The sequence below is a fragment of the Aspergillus candidus genome, assembly GCF_002847045.1.
Source record: "Aspergillus candidus strain CBS 102.13 unplaced genomic scaffold BDW47scaffold_46, whole genome shotgun sequence".
Classification (NCBI taxonomy): domain Eukaryota; kingdom Fungi; phylum Ascomycota; class Eurotiomycetes; order Eurotiales; family Aspergillaceae; genus Aspergillus; species Aspergillus candidus.
The window spans coordinates 12679-33368 of record NW_020194051.1 but is presented as its reverse complement, the minus strand read 5'-3'; the positions used below and the strand labels follow the sequence as shown (position 1 = coordinate 33368).

At 50.4% G+C, this 20690-nt stretch overlaps 9 protein-coding genes and 1 non-coding gene across 10 annotated transcripts; 2 read left to right on the top strand and 8 right to left on the bottom strand.

Moving 5' to 3' along the window:
- Positions 1 to 566: 566 nt before the first annotated feature.
- On the bottom strand, positions 567 to 2966 carry BDW47DRAFT_110342 (putative ethanolamine kinase). Its single transcript, XM_024813695.1, has 6 exons — positions 2796 to 2966; positions 2462 to 2685; positions 2270 to 2381; positions 1727 to 2196; positions 1326 to 1657; positions 567 to 1278 (listed from the first exon to the last, which is right to left on the bottom strand). The coding sequence occupies exons 2-6, from the start codon at positions 2636 to 2638 to the stop codon at positions 1104 to 1106; spliced, it is 1266 nt and encodes a 421-aa protein (XP_024669450.1). The 5' UTR covers positions 2639 to 2685; positions 2796 to 2966; the 3' UTR covers positions 567 to 1103.
- A 959-nt stretch (positions 2967 to 3925) lies between these two features.
- Positions 3926 to 5363, bottom strand: BDW47DRAFT_110340 (HSP20-like chaperone). The gene is made up of 3 exons (XM_024813694.1): positions 5144 to 5363; positions 4450 to 4987; positions 3926 to 4377 (listed from the first exon to the last, which is right to left on the bottom strand). Exons 1-3 carry the CDS (start codon positions 5247 to 5249, stop codon positions 4065 to 4067), a joined length of 957 nt encoding a protein of 318 aa, XP_024669449.1. The 5' UTR covers positions 5250 to 5363; the 3' UTR covers positions 3926 to 4064.
- Positions 5364 to 5571: 208 nt separating this feature from the next.
- Positions 5572 to 6300, top strand: BDW47DRAFT_110339 (uncharacterized protein). The gene has a single exon (XM_024813693.1). It carries the CDS (start codon positions 5634 to 5636, stop codon positions 5955 to 5957), a length of 324 nt encoding a protein of 107 aa, XP_024669448.1. The 5' UTR covers positions 5572 to 5633; the 3' UTR covers positions 5958 to 6300.
- A 50-nt stretch (positions 6301 to 6350) lies between these two features.
- BDW47DRAFT_128097 (transcription factor domain-containing protein) lies at positions 6351 to 8624 on the bottom strand (the record flags this gene model as incomplete). Its single annotated transcript, XM_024816803.1, has 3 exons — positions 6351 to 8364; positions 8414 to 8486; positions 8540 to 8624. 3 exons carry the CDS (start codon positions 8622 to 8624, stop codon positions 6351 to 6353), a joined length of 2172 nt encoding a protein of 723 aa, XP_024669447.1.
- A 910-nt stretch (positions 8625 to 9534) lies between these two features.
- On the bottom strand, positions 9535 to 11520 carry BDW47DRAFT_110337 (uncharacterized protein). Its single transcript, XM_024813692.1, has 2 exons — positions 10799 to 11520; positions 9535 to 10731 (listed from the first exon to the last, which is right to left on the bottom strand). Exons 1-2 carry the CDS (start codon positions 10947 to 10949, stop codon positions 9974 to 9976), a joined length of 909 nt encoding a protein of 302 aa, XP_024669446.1. The 5' UTR covers positions 10950 to 11520; the 3' UTR covers positions 9535 to 9973.
- A 224-nt stretch (positions 11521 to 11744) lies between these two features.
- BDW47DRAFT_110335 (uncharacterized protein) lies at positions 11745 to 12180 on the top strand. The gene has a single exon (XM_024813691.1). The coding sequence runs from the start codon at positions 11775 to 11777 to the stop codon at positions 11994 to 11996; it is 222 nt and encodes a 73-aa protein (XP_024669445.1). The 5' UTR covers positions 11745 to 11774; the 3' UTR covers positions 11997 to 12180.
- Positions 12181 to 12365: 185 nt separating this feature from the next.
- Positions 12366 to 14183, bottom strand: erg27. The gene is made up of 2 exons (XM_024819457.1): positions 13960 to 14183; positions 12366 to 13650 (listed from the first exon to the last, which is right to left on the bottom strand). The coding sequence occupies exon 2, from the start codon at positions 13625 to 13627 to the stop codon at positions 12554 to 12556; it is 1074 nt and encodes a 357-aa protein (XP_024669443.1). The 5' UTR covers positions 13628 to 13650; positions 13960 to 14183; the 3' UTR covers positions 12366 to 12553.
- On the bottom strand, positions 13640 to 13897 carry BDW47DRAFT_110334 (uncharacterized protein). Its single transcript, XM_024813690.1, has one exon. It carries the CDS (start codon positions 13813 to 13815, stop codon positions 13651 to 13653), a length of 165 nt encoding a protein of 54 aa, XP_024669444.1. The 5' UTR covers positions 13816 to 13897; the 3' UTR covers positions 13640 to 13650.
- A 1773-nt stretch (positions 14184 to 15956) lies between the features above and the next one.
- Positions 15957 to 16037, bottom strand: BDW47DRAFT_t117. Its single transcript has one exon. It is a non-coding gene; the product is annotated as a tRNA-Ser (tRNA).
- A 1852-nt stretch (positions 16038 to 17889) lies between these two features.
- Positions 17890 to 20504, bottom strand: BDW47DRAFT_110332 (endopolyphosphatase). Its single transcript, XM_024813689.1, has 3 exons — positions 20285 to 20504; positions 19898 to 20191; positions 17890 to 19828 (listed from the first exon to the last, which is right to left on the bottom strand). Exons 2-3 carry the CDS (start codon positions 20070 to 20072, stop codon positions 18057 to 18059), a joined length of 1947 nt encoding a protein of 648 aa, XP_024669442.1. The 5' UTR covers positions 20073 to 20191; positions 20285 to 20504; the 3' UTR covers positions 17890 to 18056.
- Between the last annotated feature and the right edge of the window lie 186 nt (positions 20505 to 20690).

Genomic DNA, 20690 nt, shown 5'->3' with positions numbered 1-20690 from the left:
ACTACGGACTCAGGAGACAGTGGCAGACATCGAAACAAGACTCCTGCTCATACGCGGGTAAATGAGGTACATGATCCACAGCGCAGGGAGAAAGCTTAGCCGGGCTGTTTTAGCCCTAAGTCTGGGACAGTTTCTAACATCCACTTATAGTCAAGTTTGATATCAACACCAGACTCAGTAAGGATAGGTTTAAAATAGGATAGAACTAGACAGCTACAATTGAAAGAAGTATTAGATGTAGATCACGATCCTCTGGCACTCTTGTGTCTGCCATGTGTCTTGCTTGGGGGCATATACTCCAGATAGTGCCAGGATGGAGCTATCCTAGAATGACATTATTGAACGGGCAGTCTATGAGACTGCCGACTCTGTCATTACTGTAGACAGTTGTCTACTATCTGGATGGATAATCCAGCCAAGCAACTGCTGATAGATGAATAGATCCATCCTGCTCACCGTACCTAACTAGAACTTCATCAACCGTTTACGCAAGACCCCTGATCGCTCCGGGTAGTAACATCCCAGACATTAAGCAAGTCTACTCTACCAGTGATACTCTACCAAAGTATAAAAGCATAAACTGCATCATATAAATATTACGCTATGCCCTCCTGCACGCCAATAGACCAAACACCAGATCAATCCGATCAAGCCAGCCAGCCAAGTCAGTCAGTCAGTCGTTGAAGACGAGAGAACCCATACATAAAAATGCCAATGCCGTCGCTGTCGTCACTCTTGATATACCTTGTGCTTTTTCTTTATATTTTTTTTTCCTTCTTTCCTTCTTTTCTTTGTTCTTGGGTTTTCATTTTTTTTTATCTTTCGATTTTTGTTATTCCGTTGGTCGTCAGGCGGCATAACGTCTCTGCTGCACATCCCCGTTCGTCAATCCGAGAGATATTGTTGAAACTCCCGTTTCACGCAAGACAGAGAAAAGCATAGGACGATCGCTGCGTGTCAACACTGGCGATCCGTCCTATCGCCGCGAAATGAAAGAATGTCTAGTGGTATATATAGTAGGAAATTATGTGAGCGCCGTTGGATGTGGCGTTTCGGCCTCGTCGTGAGCGACGGGCCAGGGTGCACAAGTCAGAGTGCGATGTTTAAGCTTCTTGCGCCCACCGCCGCTCGCGCAGCGGCATCTCCTCCCCGGCCTGGGCTCGACTGCCGTCCGTTTCACGGCGCCAGGCATAGTATTCTCCGAGACGGTTCTCGGCGTACGTTGCGTAGTCGAAATCGATCTGGGAGATCTGGGCTTGAATCAAACCCCATACACCCCTATCACTATTAGCCCGGCTCATCACAATCGCAAGAGGCAAATATACCAGTAGAGACCAGGGATTCCCCGGAATCGATCCACGTCCTCGTACAGCCGGTCGACCAGGTCCGTCTGCGACGATTCGGGGATCCCCTTGTGTGAAGTGTAGCTCTTGATATATTCGGTCAAGAACTGCCGGCGCACCGCCCGGGTGGGCATCATGCCGTAGTCGCAGTCGTATCCACCCCACTCGGCGAAGTGGTTGGCGATGTCGAATGCCGCCGGGGAGGGCGTCGCGTATTCGTAGTCGATGAAATGGACCGTGGCGTCTTCCGAGTCGTTGGTCGACGGCAGCGCGATCACGTTGGCGCAGAGTAGGTCGCAATGGGCAAACACCAACTAGGACACCATCGGGTTAATCGCGGGCTCTCCCAGAACCCGTTGTGGGGAGGAGTCTGAACTACGTACCCCGTCTTCACCCAATCCCTTCCCGTCGTCGAACTCGCCCACCACCCGCTCTAGCTCCCCCTGTAGGCGGAGCCGCCGCTGGCGCTGATCCTCCGAAGTGCTCGGGAGGGCAAGGATCCACTTCTGGAGAACCGTCCACATGTTGGGCCCGGGCTGGCGGGGTTTGATCAACGGGAAATCGTGCTCCCTGGGCTGCAGATGCGGCTGGGCGTCGGTCTGCGCGTCTACTTGGGGGATGATGGGCATCGCCGCCGCAGACATGGAGGGCTCCGCCTTGCCCTTGATGGGCAACACGGCGTGCCACTGTGCGAGCCTCCGAGCCACCGGCCGCCAGATCCGCGGGGTCACCAAGTCATCGTGGGTGGCCGGACGGCCCCGGATGAAGCGGTAGAGGAGGCCATTCTGGAAGCGGGCCAGCAGGGGCGGGGCTAGGCCATGGCGAGCCAGGAGCGCATGGGAGTTCGTTTCTCCTAAAGACAGCACAATCTACTCAGCAAGGTCGCAATGGGCAGGGAGAGGAATGGGCACCGGAGTATGGCATACTTTCGCGGTCTATGATAATCTCTGTATGGTTACCGTACGCTCTCATCAGTACTGCATCATTGTCTATCTGCTCCTCGGACCAGCCCGGTTTGCGATTAATGATTTTGAGGAGCTACCGGCGAGTATTAGCGACGGACTGATCGCCCAGGTTTACGAGAAAAGAGCCGCGGAAGGGCAACGCGGGAAACACACTGTGTTGGTGATCCCGTCCGTGAACCGCACGAACTCGATCTGGTTGCCTGGGCCCTCCCAATGTGGGTTCAAGGTCAGAACCAGCCTCAACGCGGAGGCGTGCGAATCCGCATGGTTATAGGACTGGGCGATATACCGAACGGAAGATAAGGCCGTCGACTCGGGTGTCGAGCCCATATCGCGGAGGGGTCAGGAATGAGCGTCAATCGATCTATTCAAGTATGCTTTGCCAAAAGTTAGCCAGAAGGATAAGCAATCTTCTTTCACTCAGGGATCTGCTATGTACACCATGTCCTTCCTTGCAGTTCGCAAGTTCAATCAGGAAGTTCCTTACCTATTTATCCAGTCTATGCAACGTCTGAATCCGTGCTGATCGGCGCATTAGCAATCGAGACAGCGAGTGAAAATCAACCAGTAATGAATACCTAGTAATTAGTACCTTCGTACAACAAGAACAAAAAAAAAAAAGCCACTATGAGGGGTCGGGGAGAGGGGCGGGGTGAAAAGAAGAAATAGTGGTTGATAGCCCCTGTGGCGGAAGGAGGAGAGACGCTTGAGTATCAACGGGCGGTTGGACTCGGGGGTGTGATTGGCAGATGCGGCAGGGAGCCCCTCACTCCCTCACTTTCTTGCTGACTTAGCAGTGATCAAGACCGGCGTTTCATTCTTCTTCATCCTTTGAAATGACGACACGGATTGATATGCATGGAGGGGTGGTCAGAACTTAATCGTATTATTGCTTACTAGATACCCTGCCTTTAAAACAGTTTGTACAACCCTTTTATGATTTTACATAGTAGTGATCTAGACAGCCTAGACTTGAATGCTACTCTAAGAATCATGTAGTATACCTCCACCATATTAACTCCTCAGCCTAACCAAAAGCACCAAATCCACTCAACCATTCCCATGTGATCCCAACATGTGACTTTGACGCCCACTCCATCAGGCACCACTATTATATCACATGACTTCCCCAGCCCCAGCCCTACACCCCTTTCCCCTCGGCAATCACTAGTCAGAAACCCCCCTAGCGCGACCGCCCCAGCCCGACTACAAATAGCTCCTCTCCCCCCCATCATTTAGGATCTTTTTTTTTTCTTTCTCTATCATCAGTAGAGGTTTACATTGACCAATGTAAATTTTTAACACCGAGGTCCCTCAAAGAGGCTTGCTGAGGGTTATCCTGTTTGGAATTTTTCTCTATGGGTTTCCCTCCGTTCCCAACTTCGGAGAGTGTCGTGCATGTTCCTTTCTCCCTAACACCATATGGCTTACATAGGGATTTCATTTCGCAAGATTTGTGCCCCATGCTCGTGAGCTGTGGAGGAGGTGCTACATATTTTTTTCTACTTCATACTTTATGTGGTGTGATGTGGATTTTATTATCATTATTACCTAGACTTGAATGCAATTCTTATATCTTAATGATTATCTGGACATCGTAAATAAGTATAGACGGCTAGCATGACAGCTGCTGATCAACATACCATCGTCTACTCGAGTTTCAATCTCGACCAAGAACGAATGCAATGAAGCTCGTGACTCGTTCCAAGCATCCATCTAAAGATGCTTTTTTTTATTATATAGATCAAATACTATATCAAGCCCGTCCAGCATTCCCAATCTGGATCCTCTCCCCACTCCACCTATCGTCGCTGCGCAGCACCGGCCAGCTCGTCCCATCCGCCTTGGCCAGCGTCAACTCGAGCTTCGTGCCCAGCACCCGGAACCCAGACTTCTCCACGTCGATGGGCGCAAACAGGTTGTAGGTATCCTTATACCGCTTGTTATCGGCAGTCGGCAGATCGAGCTCGACGGACTGCGGCGAGAACTTCACGCTCGCCCTGTCCTTGTCGATCTTTTTCAAGTAAAGCGAGGCGTTCACAGTCGACGCCGTTTGGTAGAAGTCATTCCTGTATCAAAGCCCAATTAGCCTCCGCCACCCCCCCTGTACCTCCAAACTGGAGATGTGTAGAGATGCCTACCGGACAGAATCCACCTTCTCCTCCCCAGCCGGCTTCCCCTTCCCAACAAACAAATGCTTGGCCTTCTCCGTACACCCGGGCAGCTTCAAGAACTCGTCAAACTCCAGCACGCGCTTCTTGCAGCACGACCACCCCTTGCTGCCCTCATGGAAGATCGGATGCCCGGGATGATGCACGCACTTCTCGTCCGCGCGCGGCACCGCCGCATCGTAGCCCGCGCCGCAGCCCTTCCGCCGACAGGTCGCATTCGCGGGGATCTCGAGGGTCTCGTCGTCGGACTCGGGTTCCTCGGGGGTGGGGGTGGGTGCGTTCGACGGGGGCGGGATCGCGGGGGATATGGTGTTTCGCGGCACGGCGCTCTCCGGTGTTGCGGCGATGGGCTTGACGGACGGTGTAGGGGTCTCGGACTGTTGCGACTGCTCCTTGGGAGCGGGCTCCGCGGGCGTGTCGTCTACCGTTGAGTGTTTGCCGGTCGTGCAGGGGGGGATGGCGAGGAATTCGTCAAAGGTGAGCACGCGGGGCTTGCAGCATTTCCAGCCTGTAGATCATGACACCAAGTAGATTTCAGTTAGTTAGTGTCTTGCTATGAGGGACTAGTTCCCACCGTCAGGTAGGTAGGTAGGGTCGAGCTTCCACAAGGCGGAGGTCGATAGTGTCCCGAATTAAAAGAAGCTCCAAGGTCCTCAGGACTTACCCTTTTGGCCTTCATGAAACACCGGCGGACCGGGGTGATAGACGCAAGGTTCGTCGGCGTCGGAGAATTCCTTCCCGCAGCACTTGTGCACACACTTGGACGGCATCCTCTAGCTTGTATGGTCGATCGTCACTGAGAGATAGGGACGGAGAGTGAGGCTGAGAGAGAGAGAGAGAGAGAGAGAGAGAGAGAGAGAGAGAGAGAGAGAAAGAGAGAGAGATGGTCTGCAGCGGGGAAGGAAGATCGCGGGGAAGAAAAGCGAATCGCAGACAGAGGTACTCTGGTACAAATCGAAAGTAAACCCGATCCATGATGAAAAGCTAACACGCCCGGCCCCCCCGAACGGGCTTAGTCTCAGGAAGCTCGAAGGTTCCAGTCAACATCCATCGTCTTCTATACCTACTTCATTTATTACATTTCTACTGGTTCTTCAATCATTTCACTCCTGACCCAATTAATTAGAAAGAAAAAAAAAGGAGAGAAAATCACCATGTTCCCGACACAAATCCTCTCCCAAGCCGCCCGCGTCACGCTCTTTACCCGTGTCGGCTGCGGCCTCTGCGACACCGCCAAACACACCGTGACGCAGCTGCACAAGCGTCGCCCATTCGCCTACTCCGAGTGCGACATCGGGCTGCCTGAGAACAAGCCCTGGAAGGACGTCTATGACTTTGACGTGCCGGTGCTGCATGTACAGTTTCCCAAGGGCGAGAACACGTCGGAACTCTCGGATCCGAAGAAGCTCTTTCATCGGTGGACGGAGCAGGAGGTTGAGCAGTTGGTTGATGAGGCTGAGAAGGCGTCTTCGTCGTAGGGTCTCTTGATTCTCTGTGTTGTAATCGAAGATACCACGACCTCGCTGGGCAGTCGGGGTCACGTGCGGTGCCCGGACGGTGTGCAAAGCAGCTGGGTTGTATGAGCCATCTCCAGATATTGGGGGTATGGACGACTCTTGCGGCGATAAATCCCCCCGGCTGGCTCGATCAATTGCCGCTAGGGGCTAGCTTATAGCTGGTGCTTTCTTTGCCCGTTTATGACGCTTGCGTGTCGCCCTCGGAAACCTACGCCCATATGGTTGGATCTTACAGCAAGGCCCCTGCAAGAGGCTGTTATCGACGAATCAACAGAATTGCCCAATGATAATAAATTAAATGTAAATAGGATTAGACTATATACAAGAACAGCCATTCCACGCTACCACCATCAATCACTCCCACCCCCCACCAAGATCAACCGGCAAACTTTCAATCCACGCAAACTGCCCCCGGCCAGCATTCATCTGATCCCCAAGGCCCAGTCTACTATAACTGCCCCTCCCTCCAGCCGTCCCATTCTCGAGTACCCCATCTCGCAAGGCCAACCCAGCACTACCTACACTCTCAGGAATCGGCCTTCTAACATCCTTCGACAACCCCATCAACGTATCCCAGCACCGCTGCGCAACGCGCTTCAGAGACCCATGGGGCCAAACATCTCTATACCGGTCGAGAAGGTCAACTGCGCGCGAGCGGGTCGTCTCCATCGCTTGGCTGTCAATTCGCGCCGGGTCGGCACTTCCAGGCCCGCGGAGACGGGTTGCGAGGGCGATTATCCCGCAGGCGTATGCGTAGTGGATGTTTTCCCAGTATGAGGTGATGGCGTTGGATGCGAGCGCGTCGGGTTGGTTGTTGAGCAGTCCGTCTTCGTTTTTGTAGAGGATTTCGGCTAGTTCGGCTGCTGCGCCGGCGCATTTGCTTGATGAGTCGCGGATCATGCTGAGGGCTATGGGTGAGTCCGGCGATGTGGCATTTCTGTCAGTTGCATGGGAGTGGCTGTCGGTGGGAGGGTTGTGGACATGGCCTAATGCGCGGCCGAGGATCAAGAGGGGTCGGTGTAGTCGTAGTCTGAGGTACAGATAGCGGATGCGAAGGATGTTGCGTTGTCGGTGGACGAGAGGGTCCTCTGGGTTGCTGTTTGGTGTCTTGTTTCGGAGGAATGATGGTAAAGATCTCTGCCAGTCGTATAGGAAACTGTCCACTTTGAACAGGAGCCTGAAGTCCAGGGATAACATCTTTTTCGAGGCGCAGCCGCTGGTCTGTACCCTCGACTCGTCTTCCCAGGCCATGATATCCTCGACGTGGCAGTAGAGCCTCGCGCAGGCTGTTAGAAACTCTATCGTGGATGGCCGCTCGGCATGTGCCCGAGGCTGCTTCTCCGAGATGGCGTCGAGGTAGTCCGTGTCCGAGTGCATGGGCAACGGGACGCGGAGCGGGTTGGGAGTCTGCGGTGGGATCCCCAGCTGCAGCGCAAGCATTCGCTCGATAATCATGGCACTATGCCAGAGCCTTCGGGCCAGGTCCCGATCTCTTCTCTCAACGACGTCCCGTCCTCCTGTCTTCAGGTGTAACCCTTGAGTTTGGGCAATCCTGATAGTAGATCCAATGACCGACCACGCTGACTGCAGCTTCCCAGTAGCATACAGGTAATGACTCTGCAAAAGGGAACTTTGTATGTGTTCCCATTGATTCCCAGGTTGCACGATCCCCGGGGTTAGATTCTTACCATAGGCGAAGAAGCGGTCCACATCAGCAAAGTCCATCTGGTGAGAGTTCCATCCGGAGATAGCGAAGATGACATTCAGAATCCCGTGGAACGTGTCCGTGGAGGAACCCGTCATTCGCCCGGTTTTTGCCGCTTCATACGCAGATCTGAAATGGGCCAGGTCAAAGATAGGCAGGTTTGCGTATTCTCGCGTGAGGTAAATGTGTATGAGGCTATCTGCCAACTCCTGGGTCAAATGCACGGGGAAGTCACGCCGCGTCGGGCCTTTGGCAGATGATGGATCCCCTCCAGGAGGACTCATAATCGGGGAGCAAAAGGCGCCATCTTCCAGTAGTTCTTCCGCTTTGATATCACCCGTTCGTTCGCCGACGACCCGCTGCAACTCCCTAAGGCGCGAGTAGTCAGTTGCCATCTCAGGTGGCTCTGTCGAAAAATTGGCCGTGTGGAAGCTCTGGTCCGAATGGACAGAAACCTGCCCATCATCAAGGTCAATGCCGGCAGGCTCATCCAAGCTCTGGGGCGTCTCAACGCCGTTCGTGATGATATCTGGACTACCGGAGGAATGGAAGGGCTCGATGACCACCATGGGTATCGTGGACGGACTCCGGTGAGTGTCTGAGGGATGCCAACCCTGGCTCCGGCGTACTAGGGTTTGAGACTCCCTCTTACGCTTGTTGTTACTGTTTAACGGTTAGGACGGTCTGACGAAGGATGGCGATATGTCCATACATTGGCGGGGGCATGTCAGAGGGCTTGTACGAGCAGTCCTCCTCAAGGCCCCGGGCTTTACAGCCACCACAGCCTAAGAGATGCATCAGCTGTCGTTACATAGACAAGGGAGGTGGAGCTACGTACTTGGTCGTTTTCGATCACATCCTCGCCGTTTCAACCGGCACACGCAACAAGGAGTGGGCGGGAGGGGGTCGTTGGCATAAACCATTTGTCTGGCAAGCTGGTGTGTTAAGATGCGATATCCACTAAATGTACGTCAATTTATCTGTATGGGATGACCAATGTGTGTGTATCAAAGCATTCGGCAGAAAGTGAGGAGGGCATCAACGAAGAAACACCTGAAAGTCAAGGCTCGCGTACCAGACACGACCGTAATAGGAAAAAGGAAACGCATAAAACCATGAATTCTGAGAAAGATAACTATAACATAACAATTGAATAAAAGAACGAAACCCAACTGTGATGATGACAGCCAGTCAGGCCATCTACGCGTTCACATACCTTTATAATGAATGATTGGACATGTAAGCGCGGCGGGTCTGAATCTGGGGATGCTGGAGACGCTCCAGCCAGGGAAGACGCGGTCTGGGACGGGACAAGTCAACCCAGTCCACAACCAGACAGTTCAATCAACAATCCCAACAGGACAATCGACCAACTAAATATATATATGAACAAGTCGACAAGATACGATAAGGTTTTGGTACTAGAAGAATGATGGTGATGATGCTGGTAGTGGAAGTTGGCTGGGTCTGTCTCCAGGGGCGGACGCGGGTTGTCCGTGCACCTTATCGTTATCAGCAACTGGCCAGAATAGTTCCCACCGCAGGTATTATGAGGGGAGATTAATGAAATCGATGGAATCAATGGAATCTATAACATCCATAGTCTGTAGACAGATTCACAAGAGGTTCCCATCTTGCAAACATCTTAGTACCAAAACAATCAGGTCTGTTTGTGACCAGTCAGGTGATGAACACATGCGGATGCTTCGATTGGCTGGTCATTTTACATCTGGATCCATCCTACGCACCTGGGTACCTATGATGATGGATTTTCTCGGTGGCCAGTCGACTACAGCTAAAGCCAAGGTAATCGAAACCAGTATCTAATCATCATTGCTAATATGTAATGCATTGATTCATTTCTGAAGTAGCCAGTGGCATGTATATCTGGAAGCTGGCCCATGACACTATACCCGGCCATTCAAGTCAGATCCCAAGGATCCGACACATTGTACCTAGGACAATTCTCCAGACTCCACACGGAGCCCTCTCCTATTATGTATGTCCAGTAACGAGGTTCGTAAAACATTAACGTGGAGCCCAATATTTGCATGTGTAAGAAAACGGACGACAAGATGGCCCCGGGTCATCGGTCGCTTTGACAGATAGCGACAAGAAAAGGAGTGGGGGGGATATAGAAGAATGTACACAGCGATAAGCACCAGTGGTGCAGGGCATAAATAAGCATCAATCATGAATGAAGAAAGTAAAGGGGAGGTATGGGGCCGTATGGTTTTCAGTGTTTTGATGAGCCACAAAGTGGTCAGCATTATCAAAACCACATAACACCCACGACAATGCTAATCACAATCGCCATGCAACTGCCGCGCAATCTTTCTGGGTCCCGATCAAGTTTTGTAGCTTGTGCCTCAGCTGCTGCGGGCTCTGGGGTATGCGCAGGTGCGGCTGTGAGATTGACATGGGGTGTTGTTTCTGGCAAAACGATATTGTCAACTTTTGCCAGAGATGCTGAGTTAGAGGTAGGAGGCTTTTTATTAAGGAGTTCGGGTGATGCGAAAAAGGTTTGAAGGTGGTGGACAAGATAGCAGGCCCGCTGCCATGTTGCGGTGAAGTGGAAGGAGAATCTCGATTCGGTGAGGTTGATTCCATTCGTAAGCCCGCGCGCGTGGCCTTTTTCAAAAGATCCCACCACGGCAGGCGTCGCTGGAGTAACAGGTGAATCGACAGTCGGTGTATGGGGAGTAGGGTCCGTCTTGCCGGAGCTGTCGAGCAAGGACGGTTGAGGAATAGGAAGTTGTTCGTCAGCTTGTTTATAAACAAGAGATCTAAACGCGCGGACGCCCCGCACGAGACTCGACGGTTGCTCAACGGGACGCGTTATCGGACCATCGAGAACAGGAGCGGTTTCAATCAGATTCTCAGCCAACGAATCCAACGTCGTCCGTCGAGGTCGCGACTTGCGATCCAAAAGCGGCTGATCGGTGCGCTCTAAATAAGACTTGCTCTGCCCACTATCCGTCCGTAGCAACGGCTGCACATCGACCAAGGCATCGCTAACGCGCGGAACATCTGTCGGACCTGCATTGTCAGCTCGAGAACCACTATCATGCAATCACTCCTGGGGCAAGCAACATACGGCGAACGTCAGGACGGCGATAGCCCAAATATCCAAAACGGAAACTATACAAATCCCATTCTTTCGCGAACGACGGCACCAAACTGAACAGCGAGAAGACAAGAAGAGCAAGAAACGGGACTGCGACAGGTTTCTGTAGGCCCGACCGCATCGTACACACTCATAGAATCTCTCTCGAGCAGGCTTATTTCGACGGCCGGCAAAGTATCCCACTCGGTGTAGACGCCTCAAAAGCAGACAGCAATTTCATTGCATCAACGGAGTTTGCCAGTGCGTCAAAGTAATAAACCGATCGCGGTTGGGATGTCGTAGCCCCGCAGTGAGTAACTATGTCACAGTGGCAAGCTCAGTCGCCCAGCACAACGATTATCGTTTCGATCGTGGACCAAAGAGATCGGCCGATGGAATGCGCAGAGAAAGGTGGGTTTGTGGTGGCCGGTTCGGGAAATTCTTGCAGGCAAGCACGTATTTTCTTGGAAACTTGGAAACGAATCCAACGTCCCCAGCAACGGTCGGTCGGTGGGGGACAGGGAAGGCAACAAGGTGAACCAGAAATAGAAACTGCAGCCGTCTGGCCTTGATTTCAATTGACGCGACGCCTATCAGTTCTTTCTTCCAGTAGATATGGAAGAATCACCGAGGAATGACGTAAAGGACGAGTAAGGTTGTGGCTGAATAGCTCGGGATAGCTCCGGCTAATGATGGTCGCAAGCGGAATGCCGCCCAACTGATTGGACAAGGGAGAAACAACCTAAAGTCTTGGAGTAACAGGGAAAGAGGGGAAGATAAAAAGAAGTCACAGACGGTCAGAACGCATCATGCATGGTTTTATTTTGGCGAGTCCGAGCTGCAAATGAAATTTCAAATCTCAAGGTCCGAAAATCCCAAACGAAAAAGAAATAAGAAAAGAAGAAAATTAAAATTAATCAAATGAATCGATTAATTAATTGTGTCTTAAAGTTGTGGTTCGCGCCAGATGCCTTGTTGGCCTCGAATAAAGGCCTTGACCGCCTCCCCTATCATTGGCTCTTTGGTATCGGTGGAAATCATCGTGGATCCTGACCACCGATGGAGTCACGGCCGACCATTGCCCTATGGAGTACACTCGACGCCGTTTGCAGTTACGGGCGGATGCAACCTCACACTCACGATGATCATTGTATTGCGTTCAATGCCCTCTATTCAACATCGGATCTAACATCGGATCTTTGCTCTAAACGGCTGGGTACCAGTACCTTACCCACCATGATAATCGATTGTTTTTTCGACTTGCCCTGCTGGGAAACTTGATCCTTAAATTGAACTAAACCGCTTCAAGAACCCAATTTACCACCCGTCGTTGCAGGGCGAAAACCGGGTACACTGGGTCAATGCTGAGTAGCCATAGAATTCTTAGACTCTTGGTGGCTCGTGTCAGGGAAATCTTGGTCGACATCAGATCAGTTCCGTTTCTCGTTTCTTTCTTGGACAAACCGATGACTGGTTTATATAATCAAAGGCTTATTAGTTGCCATATCGGGATAGTACAAAGACAAGATACACTCCAGGCCAACAATTGCGAACAATACTACATCATGCTGGTATTATGGAAACCCATGCTCTACCCCACAATGAAAAAAAGTATACAAACAGGAGGTAAGAAACAGGAAAGGAAATTTGTGAACGAATCGCAATTCCAGTCGTCATATATAATAATAGTCGTGGTCAAGACATTTCACATCACTCGTAACGGTCTTCTGCACGGAGGTAAAACACCTAAATAGGATTCATAATGGTTGGATCAGGCACAGCAGGCGGCCACGCCTTCTGGCCCATTTTGACAGGGATCGGGAGTCTCGAGGCTGCGACTTTCGCCTTGGGCTGCGAGGCCCTTCTGGGCGGTGGGGTTTCGGCTTGGCTGCGACTACCGTCACTTCTCGAATTCTCGCCACCGGGTGTCATCGACGGCGTTGTCGTACTGCCGCCTTCGAGGGTGCTCGTCTTCCGTCCGCGCTTGACCATCTTGCCGAGGACTCGCACGATCTCGGCTGCGTCCGTGAAGCTCTCGTCGTCCATGCCTTCTTGTGCGTTGTATACGTCGGAGATTGCTTGCTTGGCGAGGCGGCGGCAAGCGTGCGAGTCGTGGAGGCAGTCGTAGAGGTAGGCTGCATATTCGAGTTTGATGGATAAGCGGAGCGGGTGGGAGCCTGGAAGGAATTGATCCGCTAGAAGCACTGCTTGATCAAAGCAGGCTGTTGCAGTGGGGGTATAGTCGAGGGCTGGGAGGAGGAAGGCCGCCGTGTGGGAGGGTCGGACGGGTGCGAGGCCCGGAGGTGCCTTGGCCACTTTTGCTCGGGAAGAGTTCCTGGAGGAAGAATGCCGCTCGGGAACTGTCAATTCCTCTCCTCTCCCTTGAAAGGAGAACCGCGACATCGAGTCTTTGGAGGGCGATTCCGATCTGCTGGCGGGATTTCCCGCAAGGCTGAGGATCCCCGGCGAATGGATGGCCGGTTGGTTGTGGAACAAGACGAAGATATGGTAAAAGGAAGCTCTGAGTTTATATGCAAGGATCTGTAATTCGACGGAGACATGGACCATCGGGAACACAAACTGTTCCAGTATTACAAGCCCTTCGCGGGAGAGCCAGATAACATGATGGTATAACTGAAGAGACTTGGTCTCGCGAGTCGGATCCAGTCGCCGCAGCCGCCGCGCACGAAGGAGCTTTTTCGACAACATAATTGATAAGCCGAGAATCTTGTATAACATTGCTGACAACAAAGGACTTTCGAAGGTCGTGGCGGCCGCGACGTTGGCCAAAGCCTTCTGGTCCACCTCAGATGAAGCCATCCACAATGCTATGGATGCCGGATCTATCGTCGGCGCATTGGAAAAGCTATAGTCAGCTGAAACGATCCCAAACAGAGACATAATGTAGCGCAGCTAGTCAGGATGTGAACAGCCAAGGTAGGGCGCGAGAACTTAATTGAGCTCGGTGCCATCAAACTCCTTCCTCTGCAAGAGGAAAAGAAAGACATTGACAAATGAAACGAACTACAAAAGAAATAAGGTGTAAAATAAAGAAAGAAGGCCAGGGCGAAGCATAACAGCAGCGGTTACCTTCAAACGGAACCCAAAACAAGACGAAAGAAGCAAGCGGCAAGGCGAATCCATGAACTTACCTCCGAGGCGCGCGCAAACAATTGATGGGAAACAATTAACCGTTCAAATGTTGTTCTTCTGCATACCCGTGCCAAGCGCTTATGCGAGTCTGGTTATTCAAAAAATTGACCTTGAAGCTGGGGGTCGCTGGTGTTGAATGGCAGGGAGAATCTCGTCACTCGTTTTACCGTGCTTGATTTCCTGCTCTTGAACCGTTGCTGTCAAACCGGGTCAGGGAGGATGGATGCACGTAAAGATAAAACCACAAAAGCCGCCAAGTCAAACAAGCCGTTATGATATACTACATGGGAATCGGGGTATAAATTTGGACATAAAGGTCCTGGTGTACAAGGTGCGTTTGTGAAGCGGGGGGAACGATATCAGAGATCAGCAAGGGTCAGAACATCAAACGGCTGAACAATTCGACCATTCGTCTGGGTAATTGCCTTGGGAAGCGAGTACGGCAAGCAATTGGGGATAGTATAGGGTTCATGCAGATGAAGGGGTCCAGGGGGTGTATAATGATAACAGATCTTGGTTTGATAACCATGCAAGGTACGAAAAGGGGTAGTCAACAGCAGAAGGTCAAGAAAGCAGTCTCAAAAGCATTGTGTGCGCAACGAGGAGTGGTAAGGCATATTCATATGTGCTGGGTAGTAGCTGGGATCGAAGATGTTGCTGGCAATGCGAGGTGATCGATTCATGAATACCCAATCACTCTGACAGTTGGTTAAGTAAGTTGTGTTAGTTCGTTCCGGGGATCGCCATCTCAGGCAAAGAAATCGAGTTGACAGTGAGGCATGAACATGAGGACACCGAAGCCCTATGGGAAAAAAAGAATTGGACGGGAAAACAATGCAAAATGCAATTGACGAACAAATCAATGACAATTAGGAGGATTAGAGAGAAAACACCTGGGCAGTAAGGAATAGAGACGGGCAATGCAAGGGCAGGGAGGTTATCTGCATGGGGGGGAAGTGGAAAATCGGCCTCGGACAGCAAAAGTGGACGGAAGCCCACCACAATAATAATAATATATATTCCACCCCGCCTAGGGAGCGGCAGCTACTGCACTGGATAGTCAATACACATTACCTCGCTACTCCACTTGGCAGTTTGTACACTGCCATCCGCACAAGACTGGCGGATCTTCCTTTTGATACCCGGGAAAAGGTAGCAACAGTCGGGCACGAATAGTAGCAGAGTGACCCCATCGTCAGGGTCTTCGTCATAGGTGATAGAATAGCAATTTTGTTGCGGGGCACACGGTAGTAGAATCAAAATAATTAAATAAGATAGAATAAAAATAAAAAATAAAGTGGCAAGTTGGACAGTCTCGGATCTCCAGACCCTAGTAATTAGTGACTGCTACTCAGTGCTCAGCCATGAGGCGCAATGGACAGCGCATCAACCCTAATAATTTAGCCAAGTCAAACCCAATCCAGTCAGTCAGTCAGGCTGTTAGACCCGTGCCGTCCCGTCAATGAACCGTGTCTTGCAATTTCCAAACCAGTCGAATGGGACGGTAGGAATAGCTTCTGTTGAGTAAAGAACCGGTGAGTCCACTCTAGACCCCGAACATCGCCACAGCCACAAGCCATGGCAGATACGGATAGAAGTGGCCTGCGATTTGGTGCCTGATCCAAATCTCCAGTCCGCGTCAGAGACGGTCTACCCGGCTAACCTGGAATGGCTGCCCCGCGCGCTTCTTCGTATGCGACGTGAGGATGGCGGCAGAATTAGCTCGGAAAGACGCAACACTGACAGCTGGCTGCCAGCGTGGCATCGGAAAATTCGATCCTGTCGAGGGGTTTTGCACGGCGTCTAAGCGAATCACGTTGCTTCAATGTTAGCCTAGCAGTTGGTGAGATCACCATGAGTTTAGTTTCTATAGGTCTACGTCTATTGAATGTCGGATCAATCGTGGAATTGGAGAAGTTGGGGAGATATATATGATGACATAACATGCCAACTATAAGAAAAAAATTGTAAACAAAAAAAGGGAGAAAAAAAGAAACGACAAGGGCCGGATTCGAACCGACGACCCCGAAGGGATAAGATTTCTAGTCTTACGGATTAACCGCTCTCCCACCTTGCCGGGTTCATATTATCACGTGTCTCTCTAATGATATAAGTCTCAACAATGATTAGTTTTAGTCTCAAACAGTGAGGTAGACATCATGTACGATTAACACTATCTCTATTCCTGGGTTTAATCATCTTACCAAAGGATCTGATGCAGTATGGGAAATGAAACACGATCACTGGGATGGTAGTCAAGTCTTATAAAAATGACCAACATGGTATAAGAGCGAATGTTCCACAAAATCTTCTGAAGAATCACTACAATATATCTGAGTACACTCTACGCGGGCACCACATATCACACTATAAAATCTACATGATCACTCAGTTTATAAAGCCCTACATGGTTACTTATTTGGACCACTGTTATAGTTGAACTGTGAAACATACATCCAGCAACACTGACATGTTGCTGAGTTTTTCCTACAGATTGTCAATTTGACTCTTCATGTTTCTTGCAACCTTGTAACTACTCGCAACTTCTTTCTATAGCTTCAAGATTCGCCAATATCATCAATGTTTGGTCGTTCTTATTGGTCTCCCACAAACCACAGCCTTCTTTTTTTATCTAGATATTATGCTGGGATATCAGTCATATCAAAACCGATCAAGATGCTATTCGATATTTTGGTGCAGTGGTTGAGATATTACATATATCGTGCCTGTCCAACATCTCTGTTGACCGCATATCTGTCTACCATGTCTTAACAACCGGTATTGCCGGCCACAGACCCCGCGGCACAGTCTCTACGGAGCAATCTCAAACGCAATATATCTTCTAAGCTCTCAACTGCTATACCCGAACCTAAGGGTGTCCCAGCGTAACTAATCGAGAGAGTGCAATACGAACAATATACCAGCAGCCAAAGATTTACGAAAAACACTTGAACGTCATCAAATAACGCTTCATCAAGATAAATCCCGCAATCAGTATATCCTCTTCACAGTTATCCCAGAGAAAATCCCCCAGATCAAGTGATGGCCATTCACGAACAAGCAAATGCAAACGATTATCCTACCATGAAGGAACAGAAACCTTATGTGGGAAAGGCACACGAAATTGCAGCAAGATCATTCAACTTGCTATTATCCCTTGATATACATCCCATGGTCTTATAAGATAGCATGGAAGCTCTCAGCTCAACAAAAATGCAACCAGAAACTGGAAAAAGGAGTCCGACTGTTTTTGGGCACATGCTTTGAAGGCTATAGAGCTGAGTTTTGTGGCAGAAGCAGGGTTATCACAGTCGTCTCGAAAGCTAGGTAGGCTATTGATGCTCGAGGGTGGGTTGAGATTTGTGTCTTGTTAGTGCAAATCGCCATCACTACGAATATCAACCGGGTATATCTAGAGACTATCATACAACGATGGGAGTTATCCTCTAGGGGGATCGCATTGTCTCCTAGCTTCCGAATTTGGACGCACTGCGTCCTTGAAACTATCTCGAATGAAAAATACAACTTCCGTCACCGGAGAATCCTACAGGAATGGTCCGAATTTAACTACGACGCAGCTGAATCTACCCTTTGACAAGGTAGTTGGGCGTCCACCAATTCCGCCTCCGCAAAGGGATCTTGTCCATTCACGAGCAAAAGTTCAAAGATTCTGCTGAGAGGATATGGAGGGAGCAATTTTTCCTATGACTTAATTGGGCTACGTTGTTGGTGGTTTATGTGATGCGAGTTTATGTTGCTGCTGTTCTGTCGTACTCGTCGCTATAAACGGAGGAGTTTACTCGGCTGCAAAAGATATTATGACACGTTGACAAGCTTTGCGAGTAACATTATATTCACTGTGACTATATCCCTGTGAGGGAGTCTCATCTAAAGATTGAGGATTTAGTTACAATTGAACCCAGATAGATTTCTAACCATTTGGAATCTGGATAAAATCAAAAATACATATAAGACTATCAGGTTCCTCTCGAAAGTCTCAATTCCACCGAGTGGAGCTGCGTATATGATCACTCCTCACAGACTTCAGACAGATAACGACCTGCCTGCTGAGAACCCCCTAATACACCCTCATAAATCATTCGATATCATCAAGTTCGTCATAGGACATATATTTCACAAACGCGCGTTTCAAAAAGGCCCTCCACACTCGATTCTTCTTCTTCATTGCGGGGGAATCGTCATCATCATCGTCATCAGACCCCTCGCTACCGGCTGCGAAATTGTCCGCAGCCCGGGTAGCCAGCTTGAAGAAGCTGCGCACTGTGAGATCGTCCATCTTATAAATACGGTCTTTTGTGTCATATTCGGCTTCGAAGGAGAAGAGGTTCTTGCGGATTTCCTCGTCGAATTCTTCCAAGACCTGATTGGTGGTGTTGGCTGAGCTTTCGAGTTCGGCCATTTCATCGTAGATTCGAGTCAGGTTCGCGAAGTATTGAGTATAGCTTAGCCATGTTAATGGCTGATTGGAGTAGGCTGGCCCTGGGGGTGCAGATGGCGATGGGGGTTCAGGGACTTTGAAATTTGGCTCCTTCTTTTTCTTTCCATTCTTCTCCGGTGTCTCTTCGTCGGCAGAGTCATCGTCGGTATAACCATCATCGAAAGAGCCACCGGTCTCATGAGAGCGTAATTCATGAGACAAATCGCTGGAATTTTCGGCCCATGTGGCCACCCCTTCCAGTCCGGTGGTGTTATATTCGACAACTCTCAACGTCGGAAAATAGTTCGGTACCAGACTGGGAGACACCAATGACACGCTATATCTTTCGGCCCAGGGGCCTCCAATTTTCTTGAAAAACTTCTTCCTCTTCTTCTTTTTCTTGGATACCTGCGATAGAACCTCCCTCCCAGGAGGCGATTCGCCCATCCGTTCTTCCATGATCGATGAATCGTCCGGCGGTGAAGGCATGTCGGACCAGTCCTTTCGGAGACTAGAAAGATAGTCCGAACGGGACTGAACATCGATCCTATCTGAAAGCCCCTCTGAAGGGACGTCGGACGCGGAAGCCCCGAAATCATCAACGATGTCAATCTTGCGACTGTCTTGGAGCATGAAGTGGTCGATATTCATGTGGCCGTATGCGCTGCCAACGATCACATCACGATACTGATGGACCCACAGGGTGTACTTCTGCCAGCAAGTCTCGTCCCAATTCTGTTTGGAACTTGTCCTCGCGGGGGGCACATGCCCGATGAGGATCGCTTTCATGCCCCGGGAGCGAAGTATCTTGAGTTGCACCCGCAGCCACTCCATGTGTTCGTAGCCTGGTTCCGACTTGTCGTCGCACCCGTCGACCGCAGAGTTGGAGTCGAAGAAGTACATCGTGTTCAGGCTGATGACCGCCAATTGATTGGGGATGACCTCCGAGGTGAACCAGCCACCCTCCACGAAGCTATGGCGCTGGTGTTCGGGAATAAATCTGGTCCAGACGTCCAGATAATGCTTTGTCCATTTATTGGGCCCGTCCGCAAGAATGTTGTGTGGCATGATGTCGTTGTTTCCGAGCGTGGGGATGACGGGGATCGAAAGCGTGTGCGGAGCATCGGGGTGTTTGAAAGTGTCGACAAACTTGTCTGCGACGAATTTGTTTAGGGAGATCACTTCGTCCGGTGTTCGAGGGTTTTTTAAATCGTTGTCGTGGCGAGCTGAATCACCCGTCCATATCACGAAGTCGATCTTGCCCTTCAGGTTGTTTTCTATCCAGCGAAACGTTTCGTTGATGAGGGCCAAGGGCGCGTCGCATTCCGTGCCTTCTGCGCCGAAATACCCCGCGCGCCCTTCGCCTCGGTGGCAGGAAACTTGCTCCGAGGTGGATGCTCCATCTTTGTATAGTCTATCCGGATGGAGATCTGAATTTATTAGTGAATGAGTCTTTTTTAATTCCATCTGACGATTAAAGAGCGTAGTGTTGTACATACCTGTTATGTGCAGAAAACGTCCCGACAGTCCGCGCTGGGACCCTGCAGAGTTTGCGGTATCTGCACCTGCGCTCGAGGATAAAGCCTCATGTCCCAAGGGGCGTTGGTCTGACAGAGGACTGGCAAATACACCGCCAAGGAACAGGATGCCCGCGAGCAACGGATTCGGAATCATTGGGGTTTCTTGTCAAGGAGAGCTCGACAGCGGGGAACGAGCAATTATCCTTGATCGATAATTTCAATCATAAAGCAGACATCGGTACATGCGATTTAGAGTGGAAGAAGAAGCGACCGCTGATAACGAGAATAGGGACACCGTTAGTTATTTTGTTGATCTCTTTCCATTTTTTCTTTCTTGACGAACAGTGCAATGTCGAAGTTACTCACCGTCAGTTTTAAAAATGGAGCAGTAGCTTCGGCCAAGAGCACAAGACAACAACGTCACCACCAGTAGTAGTGACCTCCCAACCGTGTGGAACGCGCTGACAATTCTCCAATCAGGTTAAGGCCTCCCGACGGTTGATGGCAGATGACTCCACACCATGGTACTGTGAAATAATAATGTCTTTCTCTTCACGGTCAAAGGCAATGTATTTATTGCGACTGCGACTCGAAATGTGGGGCGGATTATTCTGGTCTCAATGGTGTAGGAGGTAGGTTGGTGGCTACTGCAGTGTCACCAAATAGGCTTCAAACCATCCCCCCTACACAACATCATGCAAGGGAGACAACTGTATTTCGGCCTGTCCGATTGTCCAGGCGCTCCACGTGCTCGTTGGCGTGGTTCCCACCC